Source organism: Planococcus citri, chromosome 1, assembly GCF_950023065.1.
Source record: "Planococcus citri chromosome 1, ihPlaCitr1.1, whole genome shotgun sequence".
Classification (NCBI taxonomy): Eukaryota; Metazoa; Arthropoda; class Insecta; order Hemiptera; family Pseudococcidae; genus Planococcus; species Planococcus citri.
Genome location: NC_088677.1, coordinates 22,012,799 through 22,035,880, shown reverse-complemented (window position 1 = coordinate 22,035,880; position 23,082 = coordinate 22,012,799). Strand labels below are relative to the sequence as shown.

Below are 23,082 nucleotides of genomic sequence, written 5' to 3'. Positions count from 1 at the left end.
AGTGATTTTAATCGATTTATTGAAAATGACATCCACAAGGAAACGAACATTTGACAAATAACAAAATAATATGAAGTTCTGAAATTTACACGCTTACAAGTACCTATACTATTAAAATACAACACAGGCAATTAAAAACAATTTAAACAGAACACAAAAACCTTCATTTCAACACATTTCAGATGTGTTGGCTATTTCTATTTTAAATAGTCCTTTAAAATCAAAAAACATGAAGTTTTACTAAAGAAATTTCCAAATCTAAATTATCACAGCTGAAAACCAATAATTTACCTAGACAAAACCTGTCTTATCTCGAATCACTTGTAATATCAAGTTCATAAACTACATTATCTATTTCATCAATATACCTAATTCAAATCGAGTCCCACAACATTTTTGTATATTTTAGAGTTTAGACAAACTCTAATCAAACGCTCTTTCCAGTTCCAAACTGTGCCTATCTTTCAATTCGCTGGCAATTTTTAAGAGATCGTGCAACCCAGTCAAAATACTTTTTTGAATAAAATCTTTCTTCAAACGAGAAAAAATCCGCATTGCTCCACATTACTGCTCAAACATTACATCGACGAAACCAGCTTAACCGATTTTCAGACAGAATAAGATTTTCTAGACTCGAGCTCAGGTAAATGTTTGATAATTTGAATATACTCGTAGACACTGCACCTTGAATTCGACTCGAAACAGGTTGATAAGTTTAAAGATCTCGTCGATAATCTAGAAAATCGACTTCTCACCCTTGGAAATTAACAGAATACCGAATTCTGCTAACTTCCAAGGGTAAGAAGTCGATTTCCCAGATTATCGACGAGATCTTCAAACTTATAAACCTGTTTCGAGTCGAATTCATTATTTTTAAGAATATTCCAACATCGTTTTATATATTCTTGAAATCTCATCGAGAGTGTACTTTCTACTCGAAAAATCTACACCAGAAACATTGACGTTGACTAGCAAATTTCTAACTTGAGGAAATTCTTCAACCGATTCTGTTCATCTGGCGTCCATTTTTCATTACTTGAAATTTCCAGTTTCGAAAAAGCATTGAATATTTCAGCGTTGCTTCGAGAATTAAACTCGCTGCGTATTTCGGTCCCTTTTTCCGCAAGCTTGATAATGAAACGTTTGAAGTTTCTCGACTGATTATCGTCCCATTTCTTGCTGTCAAAAATGTTAAGTTTAGATACAGAGTTCAAAGTACTAGAAATTCCCTGAGGACTGAATTCATCGACGATAGCGCTTCCACGAGATACTGAATTGACGATGAAATCTCGAGCTGCTGGTATTCCGTCGATATTCCACTTTGATAAAGCATTCAAGCTATTAACGACCTCTTGCGAATTGAATTCGCCAGAAATTGAATTTCCTCGTTTGACGAGTTCCTCGATAAATTCCGTTGCTCCTTCTAGTCCGTCGACTTTCCATTTACTTAGAGCATTTAAGCAATTACTAACTTCCTGGCAATCGAATCTGGCGATCGTTGAATTGCCACGTTTAATTAATCGTATAATAAATTCTCTAGTTCGTCGAAATTCGTTAATATTCCATTTAGACAACGCGTTCAGACTGTTGGCGATTTCTTGGGGTTGGAATTCGTCAACTGTTGAACAACCTCGTTCGACTAATAGATCGATGAACTCGCCAGCTGCTTGAAAATCACCTATGTTCCATTTCGATAGACCGTTCAGACTGCCAGCAATTTCCAGAGGATTGAATTGATCGGCGAGTAAATTCCCGCATCTAATCAACTCGACGATGAACTCGTTCGATCCGCTGAATTCGTCTATGTTCCATTTAGACAACGCGTTTAAACTATTAGCGATGTTTTGAGAATCGAAATCGTCGACTGTCGAATGCCCTCGATGTATTAATCGAATAATAAATTCCTTAGCTCCTTTCAACGAATCGATTTTCAACTTAGACAACGCGTTCAGACTCGTAGCAACGGCTTGGGGATGAAATTCATCGACTAAAGAATTACCTCGATCGATTAACTGAATAATCAGGACTTCGTATCGTGCGAACTCGTTGATGTTCCATTTGGACAAAGCGTTCAAATTATTACAAATATCCTTCGCTTCGAATTTCTCGATGGCTAAATTCTCGCGACTGACTAGCTGCAGAATGAAGTCCCGGGAGCCTTGCAACTCGTCGATGTTCCATTTCGACAGAGCGTTAAGAATATTAGTAATATCTGGAGTATCGAATCGATGTATCATCGAAACACCTTTATTAACCAGCTGAATAATGAACTCCCTAGATCCGGGTAACTCGTCGATTTTCCATTTCGACAGAGCGTTCAAACTAGCGGCAACAGCTTGAGGATGAAATCCGCCAATTATCGAGCTTCCACGTTTAATTAACTTCAAGATGAATTGTTTAGCTCCTTGGAACTCGTTGATGTTCCATTTAGAAAGCGCGTTCAAACAATTCGAAGTGCCTTGAGGATCGAACGAGTCGATTGTCGAATTTCCACGTTTCACGAGCTGCAAAATGAACTCCCTGCTTCCTTCGAATTCGTCTATACTCCATTTGGACAAAGCATTCAAGCTGTTGGCGATATTCTGCGAATCGAATTTACTCACTGTTGAGCTTCCTCGTAGTATTAACTTGACTATGAATTCCGTAGCTCCGGGTAATTCGTTTATTTTCCATTTAGATAGAGCGTTCAGACTCGTAGCTATATCTTGAGGTATTAATTCGTCGCTCGTTGCGATACCTTTTTGGAATAACTGGATAATGAAATCTTTGGATCCTCGAAACTCGTCGATGTTCCATTTGGACAGTGCGTTCAAACAATTCGAGATACCTTGAGAGTCGAATTCAAGAACCATAGAGTTGCCTTGATTTAATAACCGAACGATGAATTCTCTAGTACCGGGGAACTCGTCTATTTTCCATTTGGACAAAGCGTTCAAGCAGTTGGCTATTTCTTGAGAACGACATCCGCCTGTTGTTACACTGCCTCGTTGAACTAAACTGGCGATGAACTCTTTAGATGCAGGAAACTCTTCGATGTTCCATTTCGATAGAGCGTTCAAACTGTTGGCAATTTCTTGAGCGTCGAATCCGTCGATCGTAGAAGTTCCTCGTTTAATTAGCTGATTGATTAATTTTCTAGCACCTTGGAAATCGTCGATGTTCCACTTGGATAAGGCGTTTAGAGCATTCGAAACACCTTGCGAATTAAACATATCGACCGTCAGATTTCCGCATTCGATCATCTCGACGATAAATTTCCGAATTCCTTGTATTTCGTCGATATTCCATTTCGACACAGCGTTCAAACTATTGGAAACTTCTTGAGGATTGAATCCTTTAGCCGTAGAGCTTCCACGTTTAACCAGCTGAGTGATGAATTCTCTGGAGCTTTGCAATTCGTTTATATTCCATTTAGATAACGCGTTTAAACAATTAGAAATTCCTTGACAGTTGAATTGATCGATAATCGCGTTTCCTCGTTTGATCAGCAGCACGATGAACCCTCTGGCTTCTGGAAAATCATTCAGGTTCCATTTAGATAACGCGTTCAGACCGTTGGCGATTTCAATGGAGTTGAATTTATTAGCTAGTGAGATTCCTTTGACGAGTACTCGAGAGATAAACTCCTTAGATCCTTGCAATTCCTCGTTGTGCCATTTAGACATAGCTTTTAAGGTTTTAATCACTCGCATACAAGTGTGTTTTTCATCTTCTAGATTATGCTGCGCCGAAGCGAATCCACCAGTAGCTGTAGAACCGTGTTTCATTAATTGAACGATGAATTCGCTGGCTCCTTCTAGCTCGTTCTTGTTCCATTTAGATAACGCGTTCAAGCTATTGGCTACAGCCTGAGAATCGAACTGATCGACTGTTTTATTTCTAGGATCTAGCGAACTGTTTCCTTGATTGATTAGTTTAACGATGACAGACTGGAACAGCTGCGGTTCGGTTACTTCTTTACCGTATACTTGAACGGTACCGGTCCAGATATCTTCTCTGAACACGTTCCAACCAGACAAGGCGTTCAAAGTATTCGCGATCTGCCACGGTTTTAATTTATTAACTGGTTGACGATTCGTGTCAAATAACTGATTCGCTTCCAGAGATATTTGAACAATCAGGTTTTTGAAGTTCTCCTGATCTTTCGTATTCCATTTTTTATCAAAAACGTGAAATCTCGATAGAATATTCAAAGTACCGCAGACAGTATTGGTGTCGAGTTCACCTAATGAATCGTAACGTTTTGTCCATTCTTCAACCAGAGTGCTTATCTGGTCCAATTTATCTTTGCTCGTGGAAGATAATTTTTTTGAAAAATCCGAGTGTCTTCGATATGCAGAAAATAGTTTCGTTTCGATGTTTACGTGGTTGTGTCGAGATTTTTGAGAAAAATCGGGCTGGTTTGGAAAACTAAACGATATTGGTTTTAAAATATCGTTACGAGGATGAAGTAATTGCTTCGAAGAACCAGAACGATCTCGCGAGCTGCCACTTTGTTGTACGTAAGAAATGTTTTTAGAGGAATCGACGCCACTTCGTAGATTGGGCAGTGTTTTCGTGAATCTACCTTGATAGATGAGATATAATTTCTTCGACAGATTGGCACGACCTTGTAGGATAGAAAACATCTTGAAGTTCGAATGATGGGGCTGCTTTCAACGATGAAATCCAACGAAGTACTGCTTAAAGATCAGAAACCTGAGTGAAATTATTCCTGAAACAGATACAGATATTTTATTGTAAATCGTATTGAATTAAAAAAAAAAAAAAAAAAAAAAAAAAAAAACGAAAAATTTTGGAAGATGGCCGAATTATTATGAAAAATTAATTATTCAACATTGAGATGAAATATTTACAAGTTTTCAGAATTTTTACTCGATCAAAACAATTGGTAATTCGGTTGGAATCATATCAAACTAATCCATTACAAATTTCTTACTTTAATGAGCCATTTAGATCCGAAATAGCATCTTCATCGAACTGTTCGGAGCAATTCTTGAAAATATACGAAATCGTAACTGAATCCAACGAAAGAAATTTTTATTCAGCGTTCTAAACTGAAAATATCACAAACCATTACCACTTTGAGCAATAACATACAAATGAATATTTCGAACCAAATACCATGAAACAAATAACAAAATAAAAATGAACTAATAAGAGAATACTCGATTGCAAAAATCAACTCACAATTCACAAACGTTATTCAATAGAACAATTCGTTCAGTTGCCAAGCTTCGAAAATTTCACTTCAAAGCTGCATTCCAGTTTTCAATACTTATCTGTCAACAGAAAATGAATACCAATATTACTCATAATAAATAATATGTGAATCTTAAAGAAGGTTCAAATCATAGTACAATGATCAATCAAAAAGGAAACTCTGGTGTTTCAGTGACTGATTTTGCAAAATGCAAATACAGAAGAATCTGTAATTCAGTTTATCATTGACGAGGTTATCCTACATAAAAATTATTGCATCGCATCGACAAATGAAAACTTTTGCCAAGAATGAAATAGTGTTAGAGTAAATATGATCTTTTTATAATATTCATTTTGTACTTACGAATTATTTCCCAGAAATTAATACGTCTTCTATGACAGGATTTACGTGATAATTGGTTCTTGGTTCTATACCGGTATGAATAACCTTGATGAATTCATGACCGAATCAGCGTTTTACGAGCTGGAATATATACGAAGAGTTAGGTTATTTCGCATAATTTCATTCAGTAAAATTAAAAAATGGGACTGATGTTCAAAGTACTTACTTCGTGCGGTTCAGTTTTGAGTCAAAAAGTTCAAAAACTCAAAATTATTGTTTTTCAAAATTCAAAAATGTCATCATCAGCTTATCAATTTTTGCTATTTTGCTACCACATGGTTTCAAGCTAGTTTTAGTACTTGAGTCTGGGATTCTTTTTTGTGGAGCAAGAATCGGTTTTTTCGTTTTTCTTCGGAATGACGGGAATTTCGGAAAATGATGAATTTTTGAATTTATTTTTATTTTTTTTTGGAACATGAAACTACAAGTGAACATGAACATGAACTGAAAGGAGGAATGAAGAATTGAGGATCATTTCATTCATTAAAATTTAAAATTTAAAGGAGAGCGAGAAGAACCGCCAACTAACTAACTATATCAATGTATTATAAATTGTATAAGTATAATTAATTAATTTTAATTACATTCACATTCACTTCAAACTTCAAAGGTAAATCTAAACAGCAGGCAAAAATTCATCACCTGTCAAAATTTCAAGTGCTAAAGTGACTTTTTCGATTTTCGGCGAATTTTCAAAAATCAAATGTTGACCAAAGTCAAAAGTGTGTGGGGAAAAAAATCAAAATTTTACCAAATTAATTAACCTAGAAAGCTGAAATTTGGGATATACCTTATTTTTTCGATTGAAAACTGTTTCAATCCGTTTTGAGCAGTTCTGGAGCCTCCAGCAGATTTTTAAAACTTGAAATTCCCACAAAATTTCATGAAATGGAGTTGAAAATCAAACATTTATTCTGCAAACTAATTTCAATTCATTACGAACTTACGAAGTCGACAGCAGGTAAAGTAAATTTGAAGTCGTTTTGGAGTCTCCAGCGATTTTTTGAAAATTACTGGAGCCACCACTAGATTTTTGAAGCTTGAAATTTCCCCAAAATTTCATCAAATGGAGATGGAAAGCTAAAATCAACTCTGCGTCTGCACTCTAATTTCAACACCCTGTAAAGACGACTTCAGCTGGGTTCAAGTCATTCTGGAGCCTCCAGTGACGTTTTGGAAGGTTTCATGGCTTTTTTAAGGAAAATTGAAGTTTCCAAGAACTAAGAAGTAGCTTGAAGCTTCAAAACCACTTGAAACCAACGTGCAGTCGACTTCATATTGTATTGAAATTAGTTTGCACTTTGCAGAGTAAATTTTAGCTTGCTAACCTCATTTGATAAAACGTTGTAAAAATTTCAAGTTTCAAAAATCTGGTGGAGACTCCAGTAATTTTCAAAAAGTCGTTGCAGGCACCAAAATGACTTAAACCCAGCGGAAATCGTCTTCAGAGGGTGTTAAAATTGAAGTGCAGAGTTAATTTTAGCTTTCCATCTCCATTTGATAAAATTTTGAGGAAATTTCAAGTTTCAAAAATCTACTGGAGACTCCAGTAATTTTCAAAAAATCGCTGGAGACTCCAAAACGACTTCAAATTTACCTGCAGTCGACTTCGTAGAGATTTGAAATTAGTTTGCAGAATAAATTTCGGCTTTCCAACTCCATTTCATGAAATTTCAAATTTTGTGGGAATTTCAATTTTTAAAAATTTGCTGGAGGCTCCAGAACTGCTCAAAACGGTTTGAAACCGTTTTCAATCGATTTGGCATGTCAAAAATAGGGTATATCTCAAATTTCAGTTTTCTAGGTTAATTTGGTAAAATTTTGATTTTTTCCCCACACTTTGGTCAAAATTTGATTTTTGAAAATTCACCAAAAATCGAAACAGTCACTCTAGCACTATGGGAATGTTACAGATTTGAAACTAAATAAATTTATCGAATCACGAAGAGTCGCACTTTAGAGTTGCCGACTCATAAAATCCAGCAGTCGCGCTAATGAGTCGCGGACTTGAAATCAAAGAGTCGCCCCAGCTCTGTAGTCTGCATTTATGTAAACGTAAAGTAAAGTGCCCGAATGTGGTTGAATTTTCTGTTTTAAAATAAAAAAAATCAATAGGTAATATTCTAATATACTTCAGTCTTCAGAGTAGAAAGACTGACTACTGAGCAAATTTCGCAAGTTGAACACTCAATTTTCTAAAAACATATCAAATTTGAAACTCGCGAGCGAAATCACTCTCTTCCCTCCAAAAAACATATAAAGGTAGGTAAACCAAAGTACCTAGCACAAATTTGTACCTATTATCAATACTGCAGAGATAATATATTCTATTACGCTCAACTTACACTAGCTAGTACTATTTTTTATATTACGATTAGATAAATCTCCGTAGTAACCTACTTGTTAATGGACATTTTTTTTTTGCATAATTAGACAAATATGATTTGGTTTAGTTATCAGTTCTCTGAGTCATATTCTAAAATTAAAAATGATTGGAAGAACACTGATGAATTTAATTAACTTTCCAAGAGCTCATATGATTAGGTCTGAGTCAATTCAAAATTACCTACAACAGTTCTTCCTTATCTTCAAAGTCATATCTACTCTACCTATCACAAAAATCTGATTCGTAGAAAGAAACGGAAGAGGGAGTTAAACTGATGATAATTGGATGAAAGCTTATTCACTCCCTAGGTATTCAATCATTCCCATAAATTCAATATTTCTGCATTCGTTGGCCTTATTTGTGATTTTATTTCTGTGCAAAAAATGCGCTGACTTTGCGATTCGGAACATTGAATTTAAAATACACACTATACGAGTACGTAGGTAAGTGTCTAACTGTCTATATCATATCAAAAGCTTTTAATAATTATGCTTTTTCACACGTATTTTGGCAGATTTTCGAGAATCCGGATTTTAGACGTTTTTTAAAATCACTTTTTAAAGCACTTTTAAAATTCCATACCCATTCACCAACTTTCAAAACCGGAGAAGTTTTCTTCTTCTTGAGTAAAATCCGAAATCCAGTTTCAAAAACTACTACTCTGACGAATTCTCGTGGATTCTAAATCTGCCAAAATCCAGATTCTCGAAAATCTGCCAAAATCCATGTAAAAAGAACACATCTGCAGTAGATGTGTTGTAGGTATACTCATGAGTACTTGAAATAGATTATTTAAAGTTAGTCTGGATCGCTTTTATTATACAGCACCTATACCTATAGGTACCTACCTACTCGTATGTATAGGTATGAGCCTTGATTATATATTACATATAATCAAGGGGTATGAGGACGTTGAATTGTCACTGATCACTGATTTATTTATCAATGTGAAAATGATCTCGCGTATCTGCTGATTTATTTGCATTTAAAAAATGATAAAAAATAAAATCAATAACATTTCAATTGTTTTTATTCGATTTGTGTTTCAGCTGTGAAAGAAGATGTGTCGTTATTCAGACATATTTGTGTTTATAGTCGATCTCATTATTTTCATAATTGCTATGATTATTTTATTAGCCATAGGCCGATGTTGTTGTTGTATCGGTCGTGGCAGAGCAAAACCAAAAACTAAAAAAAAGTTCAGAGTTGATCATCATTCCAGCAGCAATCACGACACCGACAGTAGCAGCCCTCCTGGTTATAATAGCCTTATCCTTAATAATGCTGACAACAATCAACACGATTTCAGCAGCCAATGCCATCATGACAATAGTGAAAAAGCGAATTGTGGAAAAGGTGGCGGAGATGATGAAGGTACTCGTAGATGTGATCAGGATGGATGTGATAGTGATGAAGGTGCCTGTGATAGTACTGCAGATAGTAGTGGAGATGAAAATGTTAGAGTAAGAGGTAAAGGCGGATATGATGTGATAGAGGTGGAGGCGGATGTGAATGTGATGTGATATTAGTGGAGGAAAATGTAATTTGATCGTGCTGGGGGTGGATATGACTAATTTTCTACCATAAAGATCTCGTATTTCTATTTTAGAAGTATTTTGCGATGTTGCGATGTATGAAGTTGAATTTTGATGCGTTTGTCGTTTTTGAAAATTTATTCTCTGATCATAATTTGTTATGAGATTACGAGGCGTTTTTTCAAATCTTAAGTAGGTACCTATACGAAATTATTCAGCATAAAACACACCCAAAGTCTACATATTTTTTTGCCAAAATTGTCAGTAGATAGGTGTCATTTTTTTCTGAATTGTCCATCAAGAAGTTGTAATGTTTGTCAAAAATCGTAAAAAAATCTTGTTTTTTGCCTTTTTTTGTCTGTCAAAAGGTTCCAGTTTTTTTTTTCAATCAAAATTGTCAAAAATGTCTTAATTTTAATTGCCAAAAATTCCTACATTTTGCCTAAATTTCTTCCAAAAACTCATATTATTCTTTTCCATAGTTCTGCTATTTTTTTCCAAAATATTGCCGAAAAATGTTCGGTTTTTTATCAAAGTTTTTAAAAAGTTCCATTTTTTCTAAAATTGTCAAAAAAAAATAATTTACCTATGCCTAAGTTTTATGATTTTTTTCTTAGCTGTCCAACAAGTTTTATTTCATCCAAAATGGCGAATTAGAAATCTTGTTTTTTGCAAAAAGTACCTACCAAAGAGGTCTTCTTTTTTGGTCAAATTGATTTTTAAAATGTCCTTGCCAAAAATTAATGATAAAGTATCTTTGGAAAGCATTGTGAGCCAAAAAAATGTTTGGCTTGAATACTTCAATTTAAACCCTCCTTTTTCCCAAATCAAAACATTTGAAAAAAAAATGGCCTACTAGAGCATGTTGTCTTATTTGTTAAACACTTTGAAAACAGTTTTCAATTGCTAGAAGGTAGAAGTCATCTCTTATAATTGTACCTTAAGTAGTAGGTATGAGTTCATCACGCCTACTTCAAGGTTCCGATGATCATCCAGAGAACCAAGGAAATATTTTGGAGAAGAATGTTTACGTCGAACAATTTGATGATGGCGACCATAATTCGAACGACGCCATCGACAACTGGAAGAATCCACTATTCGAAAGTTTTGTATTGGTCAAGTACATACATTTCGAAGGGTACGTGGTAGTGGAAAAATATTCAAAATTCAAGAAAGACCTTCAGAGAGAGAGAAAAACGATACTGTAGCTTTGGAGCTCTCGATTAGTATTCTTTTCTTGTGACATTTCACAATATCAGATTGATCATCGATTACGTTGAAGACTTGATTACTTACACGATTTGAACCCGAACCAGTTTCAGATAAACACGATGCATTTTATGTTGCAGAAATTAGCTATTTGTTATCTTCGAATATATTTTTTGTTAATTTTCATTCTTACCTATTTATTTCAACAAAATTGCAATTTATCTTATTTATGAGTTCTCAAACTAGAAAATAATCCAATGATTTTTTTTATCCACATCATTCATACTTCTCTCTAACTGTTAGTTTCTTTTAAAAACGAATTGACGATTTTATTATCTTCTAAATATTACCTACCTACCTAAAATTCGAATTTCGGCCATTGATGAGAAGGATTAGAAATTTTCAGGAAACCATTCAGCAAATATTTCGAAAAGTTTGTGAACTAGAATTTTAATCTCATCACTTCATCAGTATTTTTGTTTTTTCATTTGATTTTGTTTCAATAAGGTTGCTTCGTAGAGATCACGATCTGATCCAAAAAACGTAACTTTTTTCAAAAATAAAATGAAACATTCGATAAAACCATGTTGTTTTTTTTTACACAAAAACTATTCATTAATTAACGATAAAAAATACCTACACAAAGTACAAATACTACATTACCTAGCTCATGCTAGAACACAAGGCTAAACATATCAATAAAAATCACAGTCGATTAATACATTTTAATTAAACAAAACTACACGTAATTTTTCCACTTTTCTAAATTTTGCAGCATTTTCACAACAGCTTGTTTCTGTCGTTGATTAATTCGCTTATTTCGAACAGATTCGAAAACCTTATCTAGTAAATTTTCAACTTGAACGATGGTATCATCGAGATCGTCTTCCAATTTGATCCTTTTGGCAGATATTATTTCTCCATCGTCGGTATTAAAATCAATACCGTTACTTTCAACAACCTTCATTTTCAATGATTTTTCTACCAATATGCTGAGAAACCGATGGAACGTTTGCTTTTCCGAAACAGGATACGGATTCTTTTGCAAATATTGAGCTACTCGTTCAGATACGAGTTTGTTTTTCGATACAGTCAACGAAATTATAATTTCGTAATTGGTAACGTGAGAAAATCTAGTAAAACCATCCAGATAGAACTGCTGTATCACAGGGTGTTCATTTTTAATCCCACGATTAAAACAATCGGCGATATTATTAGTAATCTCGTCGAAGTTCGAATCGATTTGGCGATTCTGCAATCCTTGCAAGATTTTCAAACAACATAATTGAACACGTAACGATTGGTTATCCGTAAGGTACCGAATCGAACGCAGAATTTCCAACACTTGGGAGCAGCCAAGATGAGGGATTAAAATACACGTTATCCGACTCAAATGAAATAACGATGCGAACACTGATAGGAAATCTTTCGAAGTCATTTCAGCCAATAAGGGAGATCGTAATCTTTTCCAAGTCTGAATAACAAATTCGACAGCGAAACTCGCGTAATCTTTCCAATAAGCTGACTCCAAAGTACACAACAAGTTCACCAGATGGATCATTTTAGTGTAAGATTCACCCTCGAATTTGTGTCTCAAGTTGGTCTGCACGTGTTTGAATTTATTAGCTACATCTGCGACCGTTTTTTGACAAACTTGATCTCTGAATTTAGTTCCCAGACGATTGTAACAATTGAGGAAATTCTCATCTCGAGGTAACTCCGATATCACTTGTAACTGGTGATTCAGCGATAGAAATCCGAACAGTCTTCCTAGTAACGATTTCACGAATACTCGGACATCTCCTTCGGGTATTTCATTACAGACTGAGATCAAAAACCGAACGTGCTCGTAGCATAATTCCGAACTACCGTATCTAGCCAAAATACACCACAGGTCGCTGACGAACAGAGCCACCGAAGGAGTAGAATTCAGCAAATTCTCCACCAGTAAGTTTTCAACGATGGGAAACTTCTCGTTAGATATTTCGTTGATAATTAGACTGGCGAAATTGACGAGTAACGCTTCAAATATGGTAACTTCTTGACTCAGAAGAGCATCGGAACACGACAGGGGTACTTTAATATCGCAATATAGTTCTTTATCGCAATCTCGTATCATTTTAAACGTACGATGGATAATACTAGATTCGGTATCGTTGATCCAGATACTTATCGCTTCGTCCGAACACACCATAAGTTTCCGAAACATTAACGACGACAGTAACAGAAACGCTGACTTATCCCAGCTCGTTTTATCGCATAAATTATAATTCAAATAATACTTAGCGAATTGTCGATCGGTAATTAAGATATTGAGAAGTGGATCGACACCGGGTACCAAATGCGTATCTATTTTACTCGCCAGATCAACGTCCAGTTTGGAGAATTCGCAAAGAAAACGCGAATATTTATGTAAAAATAAGGCGAATTCGAATAACTCGCCAGAGCAGTCAGCGAAACATTGTTCGAAGTATTCGCACAGTTTCACCATTATTTTCAGCAAGAAAACGCATACTTTTAAAGTCAACGTCATTATTTTATCATCGGACGAGTTATCCAAACTGGTGATTCGTTCGGTAATATGACGTATCAGAAACCGAATAATTTTCGAGATATCGAATTCGTTGCGTAGATGAGCAGAATAAGTCTTCAACACTTGAGTATATCCTTTCCATAACTCGGCCATGGTTTTCAAATCCAACGTTATGACTATGGCACCGATCTCGTACATTTTATCGACTATTTCCGTCAATAAATTGAATTCAGATTCGTACTGGCAATTGATTCGTAGCTTGTTGATGAACACGAAGTAGTCTCGAAGGAACGTGTAGCATGTTTTAAACAACTGCGTTATTTGGTCGTTCAACAAGTTGACCGAAGTTGAGCTTTTTCTGCAGTACTCGAATCCTGAGAGCAGCACAGATATGGTATCTTTGGGTACGGAAATGATGGTTTCGACGTTTAAATTCGGTATCGAAGATAACGTATTGACCAATACGATCAACGAAGCTAGAATACGCACGTTCTCTTGTAATCGACATTTCAATACTTCGATGTTTTCAGCTTCGGCTTGGCTCAGATTCTTCGAGAATTCGCTAACTAACGCGCTAACTGCGTTTTGAATTATATCTCCATCGGCTGAATTATCGAGTACTTTGACGAGTCTGAAAAATCGTTCGAAAGTGGTAATAGAGAGCACACGAGTATCGCCGGTTCCGATGCGAAAATTCGAAACCAAGTCGAACGCAGATTGCTTGAAAGCTAGTTCGAATTCAACGTCTGGTAGTAAAGATAAGTCCGAGACCGTACAGACGATTTGAGAGCTCATTTTTAACCATTTCTATAACAAAATAGATGAATGGATTAGTATTTTAGAATGGTGATTGGTGAGATTGATGTATCAAGATTAAGAACTATATATACTTGGTTTTGATCTTACTCACCTTCAAATAATTGAGATTGTATTAAAGAATTCGATGCAGCTATACGAAAGTCTCGCCGTTTTTTTTTTTCAACTCGTATTTTATTTTTATAATTCAATTTTGTCCGGTATACGGATACGGTGTTTACCAAGTGATAACATTGTGATTCCCGCCAATCCTCCGATCCTCCCTTTACCCCGCACGACAAGCTCACCCATAAGTTTCCATTTCCGATTTCTAAAGTTCTAGATTAGGGAAGTATACGCATACGCCATTTTGGTTCGACACAACGGATGTAAACAACATTAGAACGTATGTACGCATACAATCTTACGTGTAAAAAATGCAATTTTTTCGATTGTTCGCGGGTTCGGGTGAATTTTTAAGTAGTTTCCAGCTAAAGACAATGAAATTTCCTATCGATTGATGTTAAATTTTTGTTATTTCGCGCAAAATTGACGATTTTCTGAATACTTATATTATCCGATTTTTTCATACTATATGTGTCAACTTTAAACTAAAAATACTCGAAATCTTCAGTGAACACACAGGTATTTTAATATAGCAAAATGTTCGTAATTTCTTCGTCTTTAAAATGAGTGTTTATCGAAAGCTCTACATGCAACCGTTCAAAAGTTGTAGAAGTTTAAAGTTGCGAAAACAATGCAAAAACCAACCGCGGATGGTAAGTATTGAACTTTGAATTAGAATTACTCAAAATTTTCAACGAACACATAGGTATATTAATACAGCAAAACGTTCGTTATTTTATCCTTTTTAAAATGGGTCTTTACCGAAAGCTCTACCTTCTACCGTTCAAAAATTCTTGAAGATCAAAGTTGCGGAAAGTGTTCAAATTGTGTTATCACTGTTATCAGTCACTTAGTGTTGATTGTAGAACATTTTCCGCAACTTTGATCTTCAAGAATTTTTGAACGGTAGAAGGTAGAGCTTTCGGTAAAGACCCATTTTAAAAAGGATAAAATAACGAACGTTTTGCTGTATTAATATACCTATGTGTTCGTTGAAAATTTTGAGTAATTCTAATTCAAAGTTCAATACTTACCATCCGCGGTTGGTTTTTGCATTGTTTTCGCAACTTTAAACTTCTACAACTTTTGAACGGTTGCATGTAGAGCTTTCGATAAACACTCATTTTAAAGACGAAGAAATTACGAACATTTTGCTATATTAAAATACCTGTGTGTTCACTGAAGATTTCGAGTATTTTTAGTTTAAAGTTGACACATATAGTATGAAAAAATCGGATAATATAAGTATTCAGAAAATCGTCAATTTTGCGCGAAATAACAAAAATTTAACATCAATCGATAGGAAATTTCATTGTCTTTAGCTGGAAACTACTTAAAAATTCACCCGAACCCGCGAACAATCGAAAAAATTGCATTTTTTACACGTAAGATTGTATGCGTACATACGTTCTAATGTTGTTTACATCCGTTGTGTCGAACCAAAATGGCGTATGCGTATACTTCCCTAATCTAGAACTTTACCGATTTCATTCGATTCGATATTCCGGCATGAAGATCAGATAACAACAAACGTATAACATCGTGAATTTGGATTGTAAGTTTGAAGTAGAATTATTTATAGTTTGTTTTTGTGAATTTCTCATCGAAAAGCAGTTCATTAGCTCGTTTGATGGTTAATTTTGTGTCAGAAAGAGCTTGATATTTGGTTACCATCTTGGGACTTGAAGCAACAGGTAAATCTCTGAAATCACAAATAATACGATTGAGAATATGAACAGGAACGCGAAGTACTATCTGAGTAAGAAGTTTTCAATGTACAGGTTGAATTTTAATTAATTTAGTGTTGTATTTTTCTAATTCGAACGATTCTGGTTCTCAAATCGAAATCAATGTGATTTTTTCGGCGCAGAATCGTATCGACGTGTTGTCATTGCATTTTTTGAATTGAAGTGCCTTCGTAGTAAATCAATGCTGCGATATTCAATATTTTGATAGTTGCATCAGTTGCATTTTTTTTTCATTCGAATTCTGAATTTTTCGCTCACGTTCGAACATGTATTTGATTTGATTATTCCTTCTTATTGTATCGTATTTTCTGTTGCAGTTTAAATAATGAACCGGGAGCGTAATAATGCTAGAGGAGGTGGTGCGATGAGACAAAAGGTCTGGAAGAATCAAAGAATAACGCCATTGATGGCAAACTCGTCAAAGCCAACTGCGAATGAAGTTCCGGCAGCGACCAATAATGGAAATTATCATCGTAGAATTCCGGTAAGTGAAGAACACTCGGATCTCTCAAAACGTTACCGTACATATTGTGTTAAATCTACTGTTGATTTACGTTTCAGTGGCGAAGAAATCCTGCTCCTTCGCGTCCTTCTCGAACGCAACCGTACCAGATTCCGGGCAAATCGACGCAGTTGAACGAACAGTGTTTCGATTTAGGTACCAATAATGATTATAAGTATCCGTCAGATCATGCTGATACGAACAACACCAACAGGAATGCTCAGAATCAACCGGAACAGTGTTACGATATCGATACTAAAGATCGAATTCCGACCGAGTATTCTAAAACGAACGGTACTGGCGAGAATGCTCAAAATTCACGCGAACTCAATTACGATGTCGATAACAAAGATCGAATTCCGACCGAATATGCTCAAATGAACGGAGCTTATGAAAATAATCACAATTCGCGCGACGATGCTAAAAATCGAATTCCGACCGAGTACGCTCAAACGAACCGAACATACCAGAATTATCAAAATCCGCGCCCTCAGCGTGTAAATTTCGATGCTAGAAATCGATTTCGAACGAAGTACAATGAAGTAAATGGAACCTACGGAAATACTCGGAACTCGCGCGAGCAATATTCCGATTTCGTTGCCAAAAGTCATCCTTCGGCGAAGTACGCTCAAAGAAATGAGACCCTTAAGCGTTTGCAGCGTTGGGGGGGCAGACAACAAGCTCGAGATAATGTCAAAAGCGCACCTTACCACGTGCCGGCTCCAATACAGAATCGTGCCCAAGAACGAGGATATTATACTACTGAACCTCCGTCAGAACGTACCCAACAGAATCGTGCCGAAGAACGGGGATATTATACTGCAGAACCTCCGTCAGAACGTATCCAACAGAATCGTGCCGAAGAACGAGGATATTATACTGCAGAACCTCCGTCAGAACGTATCCAACAGAATCGTGCCGAAGAACGAGGATATTATACTACAGAACATCCGCCAGAACGTACCCAACAACCTCGTAAGTTTCCAGAGCTGGAATAATGTCGGAATTGGTGTTTCAATAACGGTTAAATTTCGTGTTATTTTCATAGGAATGCAGGAATATCCGAAAGCACCTTTTCGTAAGATTTGGACAACCAAAATCCAACCGAAAAATACGTCTAAGGTAATACTTCTGAATGTTTTCTCACTAACAGAGAGGAATCTTTACAACGAACTTCAGCTCGATCGAAATTGACGAGTTGTAAATGTTTCTTTGATAGTGTTTTCTTTCTAAATTATGCTGGATGAATTCGAATTGTTTTAAGGTTGCTCCTGCACAGTCTGCTGATACCGAACTGAAAAGTGTCTCTAATTTTATTCAGCCTTCGCCTTGGTTTTCCGCAGCTGAGAAGGTCAAATCGAGTTACCAGAATAAGCAGCCAGAAATTCGACCGTTACTTGGTTTAGCGTACGAAGATATATTCGAAACCCCTCACAACAAGCCAGATACGTCTCGGGTACTTCTGTATATTTTGAGAACTTATCTAATTTATTTTTCGTTACTAAATCGACCTGTGTTTGTAGAATACTGTTCGGCGTGGATGGAATGCGTCAGATTATGCCAACAAGACCTTGGACGATGATATCGTTCCTTTGGATGACCCCTTCGCTGAAGTAAATAAAACTTAGCATGGTTTATATAGTCTTATTTTAAGTTGTTTTCGTTGAAATATCGACAATATTATTACAGAATACTGTTCGACGTGAATGGAATATGCCAGCTTATGCTAAGAAGGATTTGCACGATGAAGCTGTCCATTTGGATGATTCGTATTCCAAAGTAAATATACCTAATTGGATATAGTTTACATTTTTATACTCAATCTTTTGTGTAACAAATTTTCATTGGAAAAAAAAATAAATCGACCATAAATGATTTCAGACTGCTGCTGGACATAGATGGAATGCGTCAGATTACGCCCCTAAAGATTTACCCGACGATATCGTTCATTTGGATAACTCGTACTCGAAAGTAAATAAAACCTCACCGAATTCGATAATCCATAATTTAACTTATCCTCGAGACTAATTTTCAATGTTTTCAGAATTCAGTGGACAGTACGAGTAAATGGGTCGTCCCGCCTGAGCTCAACATGAGTATCCAAAGTGGCGTATTTTTTGCCAAAGTATGCGAAGCTGTACTTGAAAAAGTACTCCAACAGCTCTGCCCTGATTCGCGCAAAGCTACTCAGAAACCCGGTGCTGAATCGCTCAATGCTCGACTATACTCTAACCGTGGCGGTGTTATGAAAAGAAGTATGGTTACTAATGGTTCTTCGTTACTTCGAAATAAAGTTCCTCAGAGGAGGTGAGTGCGTTATTTCTCTATAGGAATTCTCGAGGAGCTAAAATTTCAAGTATACATAACGTTGAACGTGTGTTTTTAGACCTGCGTATGCGCAGTCAAACATTAAGAATCGTTTCAACGAAGGATACAAGAAATACGCTCCGAAACCATCGTTTCGCAAGCCACAACTGCCACCAGGTGTCAGTTCCGGACGAGTTGAAAAACGTAAGAAGATTTTGACGAGGAACGGAAAGAGTCTGATCTACGTGTAATGTTAATGTAATTCGAAACTAAAGACTTGTTTTTTCATAGTTTTATTTTACTTATTGTTCAAGTTTATTGTTTTATGTTTGATAAGTTTTTTTTACCACTTTTTTACGGAGGACAATTAAAGTTTCGTTTTATTTGAATTTTTTTTGTTCGATGTTAGTGAAGTGGTATTTGTACAACTGTAAGTATTTGGGATTTTTTTCATTTAAAAAAAAAAAGAAAAAATTAACGTTATTCAAACTATTGAAAAGGCTTAAAATTCCGTTTAAAAATTATTTGCAAAGAACACGATTTTCGAGATTTTTTGGTAAATTTTGAGCACGAAATTGAGGGTTATGATTTTCGGGATTTTTGAAAAAGTCTCATGACTCATGAAACTTATTAAAAATATGTTACAATTTCGCGAGAAATTAAAGATTTCGACGAAAATATTTTTTGAGAAATTTCAAAGAATTTTGAGCTCAAAACGTGAGTCATGATTTTCGAGGTTTTTAAAAAAGTGAAGAATAATTATTCACAGAGTCAAAAATGGAATTATGATTTTTGAAATTTTGAAAAAAAAAGTGTCATGAACTCATAAGACTTCAAGTATCTATCAAAATGAGTTGAAATTTTGTGAGAAATTCAAAAAATTATGACGAAGTGTTGTTCGAGCATTTTTGAAGAATTTTCAGCCCAAAATTGAATCAGGATTTTTGGGATTTTGTAAAAAAAAAAAAAAAAAAAAAAAAAATGTTATGCGACGCATCGAAATGGGTTAAAATTTTGTGAGAAATTAACAAATTGGGTTATGATTTAATTGAGATATTCGAAATGGGTTAAAATTTCTTAATAAATTCAATGATTTCAAGGGAAATACTTTTTGAGCATTTTTAGAAGAATTTTGAGTTTTTTGGGATTTTTAAGAAAGTGTCAGACGATTCATCGAAATTGTTTTAAATCTTAATTTTATGATAAATTCAAAAATGTTGACGAAAATATTTATTTAAGCATTTTTGAAGAATTATTAGCTCAGAATTGAGTCAGGATTTTCGAGATTAAAAAAAAATGTTTTGCAACCTATCGAAATGGGTTAAAATGTTGTGGAAATTCATATAAAATATAATATTGCAAAAAATGATTTTAGACGGTTTCTGAATAAATTTTGACTTTTGAGTACAAAATTGACCAATTGGGTCGTGATTTTTTGGGATTTTCGATAACGGAAACTGAGCAATTCTGAAAAATTTTTAGCTCCAAATTGAGTCATCATTGTTTTTTTTCTTTTTTTTTTTGAAAGAGGTAATGCAATCTATAGAAATTGGTTCAAATTTCATAAAAATTTTAATTTTTTCGTGAAAAAAATGATTTTTGGAAATTTTTGAAAAATTGTGAGCATGAAATTGAGTTTATGATTTTTGGAATTTCCGAGAAAGGTACCATGCGACCTATCAAAATGAGTTAAAATTTTGTGAGAAATTCAAAAATTTTAACGAAAACAATTTTTGAGCAATTTTGAAGAATTTTGAGCATTTTTGATGAATTTTGAGCCCGAAATTGAGTTATACGACCAATTGAAATGGGTTAAAATTTCGCGAGAACCAGAGTTAAAAAATTGAAAAACGTTTACTTTTATTTGCACTTGAACAATGTGAAAAATACTCTTGAATTTTCGTGAAAATTTCAAATAATGCGAAGAAATTGACTTCTGGGAAGTTTTGAAAAATTTTTAACTCAAAATTGAATCATAATTTCTAGGATTTTTTAAAAAGGTGTCAGATGTTAGATGGCACATCGAAATGGGTTTAAATTTTGCGGAAAATTGAAATGTGAAATGTGGTAACGAAACTGTTGTTGAAGCATTTTTGAAGAATTTTTAGCTTAAAAAATTTGAGTTGTGATTTTACTGATTTTTGGAAAATTTCGTACAAAATTCAAATATTTAACGCAAAAAAAAAAGATTATTTGAGAATTTTCGAAGAATTTTGAGCATTATTTCAGAAAAAAAACAACTACTTCAATCAAAACTTTGAATTACCACTCGAACACTTTTTTAAGAATTTCAAGTCCAAAATTGGGTCATAATTTTTTGGATTTTTGCAAAAGGTGTCATATGGCACCAATCGAAATGCGTTGAAATTTGAACAGAAAATAAAAATTTTTTCATCGAGACTTCTTTCAAGAAATTTTGAAGAACCAGTTTTGAATTCAAATCTTTACCATCAAAATGTGTTCCAATTTCAGGATAAAATCATAAATTTTTATACACTTTTTTTCAAAACTTTTGTACAAATTTGGTTGATTTTTAGGAAATTATTCTCAAAAATCTTCAAAAAAATTGTTGATGAATAAAAATTTTTGATTTGTTACTTATTTTGATTTTTGATAAAATCATATGACACCTTTTTCAAAAATACTTACCACAATCATGACCAAATTTGAGACTTGAAGCACTTTGAAAATTTCCAAAAAACATTTTCGTCAAAATTTTGGAATTTCTCGTGAAGTTTCAAGTTATTTTGATAGGTCGCATGTCACTTTTTCAAGAATTTCACGAATCTCAAAAATTATCACCAAATTTTGGGTCCAAAATTCTTCAAAAATGCTCAAAAAACATTTTTGTCGAAACCTTTGAATTTCTCACAAAATTTTAACCAATTTTGATAGGTAACATGGTCCCTCTCAAATAATTCTATAACCAATTCATGTAATAGTCGGGAAAATGTGAAAAAATCAACATTTTACCAAATTGACCTAGAAAGCTGAAATTTGAGATATACCTTATTTTCGACCTGCCAAATATATATTGGAAACTGTTTCAAGCCGTTTTGAGCAGTTCTGGAGCCTCCAGCAGATTTTTGAAACTCGAAATTCCTACAAAATTTCATCAAATGTAGTTGGAAAGCCAAAATTAATTCTGCAAACTAATTCCAATACGCTGTGAAGTCGACTGCAAGTAAATTTCAAGTCGTTTTGAAGCCTCCAGCAATTTTTTGAAAATTACTGGAGCCTCCAGTAAATATTTGAAACTTGAAATTTCATCAAATGGAGATGGAAAGCTGAAATTAACCACACGCTCAAATTTTAACACGCTCTGAAGACGACTTAGGTGAGTTCAACTAATTTTGGAGCCTCCAGTGACTTTTTGAAAGGTTTCATGGCGTTTTTAGGAGAATTGAAATTTCTAAAAAGTAACTGGAAGCTTCAAAACCACTTGAAACCACCATGCAGTCGACTTCATATTATTGCATCAAAATTAGTTTGCTGAGTAAATTTCGGCTTGCTATCCCCATTTCATGAAATTTTGGGGATATTTCAAGTTACAAAAATCTACTTGAGGCTCCAGTAATTTTCAAAAAATCGCTGAAGGCTCCAAAATTACTTGAACTCACCTTGAGTCGTCTTCAGAGGGTGTTAAAATTTGAGTGCATAGTTAATTTCAGCTTTCCATCTCCATTTTGATGAAATTTTGGGGAAATTTCAAGTTTCAAAAATTTACTGGAGGCTCCAGTTATTTTTAAAAAATTGCTGGAGGCTCCAGGACGATTTGAAATTTACCTGCAGTCGATTTCATAGCGTATTGAAATTAGTTTGCACGCTTTCCAACTTCATTTGATGAAATTATGTGTGAATTTCGAGTTTCAAAAATCTGCTGGAGGCTCCAGAACTGCTCAAAACAGTTTGCAACAGTTTCCAATCGATTTGGCAGGTCGAAAATAGGGTGTACCCCAAATTTCAGCTTTCTAGGTCAATTTGGACAAAAATGTTGATTTTTTCTCACATTTTGGCCAAAATTTGATTTTTGAAAATTCACCAAAAATCCAAAAAGGCACTTTAGCACTTGAAGTTTTGACAGGTGATGAATTTTTGCCTGCTCTTTCGATCTACCTTTGTACGGTTTGAATAGTTTTATGCTAGTCCTATGTTGGAACGCAAAATCTGCGATTTCGGCTGACCTGTCAATTAAAATGGCCGCCATTTTGTAAGCAGGGCCACTTTTTTTTGTGGACAAGGGCTAGAAATGTTCCTTAGGACTCACCTTTTAAGAAAAAAGTTGTCCCGGAGGATCGGCAGGGGGGTGCAAGTGATCCTTATGCGGCCCCCTGAC

General features: G+C 34.9%; 3 protein-coding genes and 1 long non-coding RNA gene across 6 annotated transcripts; 2 read left to right on the top strand and 2 right to left on the bottom strand.

Annotated features, from left to right (window-relative positions):
• LOC135849852 (uncharacterized) lies at nucleotides 1–5,897 on the bottom strand. The gene is made up of 5 exons (XM_065370483.1): nucleotides 5,772–5,897; nucleotides 5,567–5,686; nucleotides 5,191–5,282; nucleotides 4,940–5,057; nucleotides 1–4,714 (listed from the first exon to the last, which is right to left on the bottom strand). Exon 5 carries the CDS (start codon nucleotides 4,626–4,628, stop codon nucleotides 969–971), a length of 3,660 nt encoding a protein of 1,219 aa, XP_065226555.1. The 5' UTR covers nucleotides 4,629–4,714; nucleotides 4,940–5,057; nucleotides 5,191–5,282; nucleotides 5,567–5,686; nucleotides 5,772–5,897; the 3' UTR covers nucleotides 1–968.
• Nucleotides 5,898–7,250: 1,353 nt separating this feature from the next.
• On the top strand, nucleotides 7,251–10,921 carry LOC135849851 (uncharacterized). Its single transcript, XR_010559618.1, has 2 exons — nucleotides 7,251–8,434; nucleotides 9,041–10,921. It is a non-coding gene; the product is annotated as an uncharacterized LOC135849851 (long non-coding RNA).
• Nucleotides 10,922–11,303: 382 nt separating this feature from the next.
• LOC135849849 (FIGNL1-interacting regulator of recombination and mitosis-like) lies at nucleotides 11,304–15,502 on the bottom strand. Its single transcript, XM_065370478.1, has 2 exons — nucleotides 14,179–15,502; nucleotides 11,304–14,075 (listed from the first exon to the last, which is right to left on the bottom strand). Exon 2 carries the CDS (start codon nucleotides 14,061–14,063, stop codon nucleotides 11,475–11,477), a length of 2,589 nt encoding a protein of 862 aa, XP_065226550.1. The 5' UTR covers nucleotides 14,064–14,075; nucleotides 14,179–15,502; the 3' UTR covers nucleotides 11,304–11,474.
• A 134-nt stretch (nucleotides 15,503–15,636) lies between these two features.
• LOC135849850 (uncharacterized) lies at nucleotides 15,637–19,135 on the top strand. Of its 3 annotated transcripts, none has more exons than XM_065370481.1 (10): nucleotides 15,637–15,744; nucleotides 16,255–16,421; nucleotides 16,499–17,414; nucleotides 17,488–17,561; nucleotides 17,704–17,895; nucleotides 17,963–18,052; nucleotides 18,129–18,218; nucleotides 18,321–18,410; nucleotides 18,484–18,746; nucleotides 18,826–19,135. In XM_065370481.1, exons 2-10 carry the CDS (start codon nucleotides 16,263–16,265, stop codon nucleotides 18,995–18,997), a joined length of 2,046 nt encoding a protein of 681 aa, XP_065226553.1. In that variant the 5' UTR covers nucleotides 15,637–15,744; nucleotides 16,255–16,262; the 3' UTR covers nucleotides 18,998–19,135. The 3 variants fall into 3 exon arrangements, with proteins under 3 accessions (XP_065226553.1, XP_065226551.1, XP_065226552.1); XM_065370479.1 differs by having other exon boundaries at nucleotides 15,702–15,883; XM_065370480.1 differs by having other exon boundaries at nucleotides 15,702–15,948.
• Nucleotides 19,136–23,082: the final 3,947 nt, after the last annotated feature.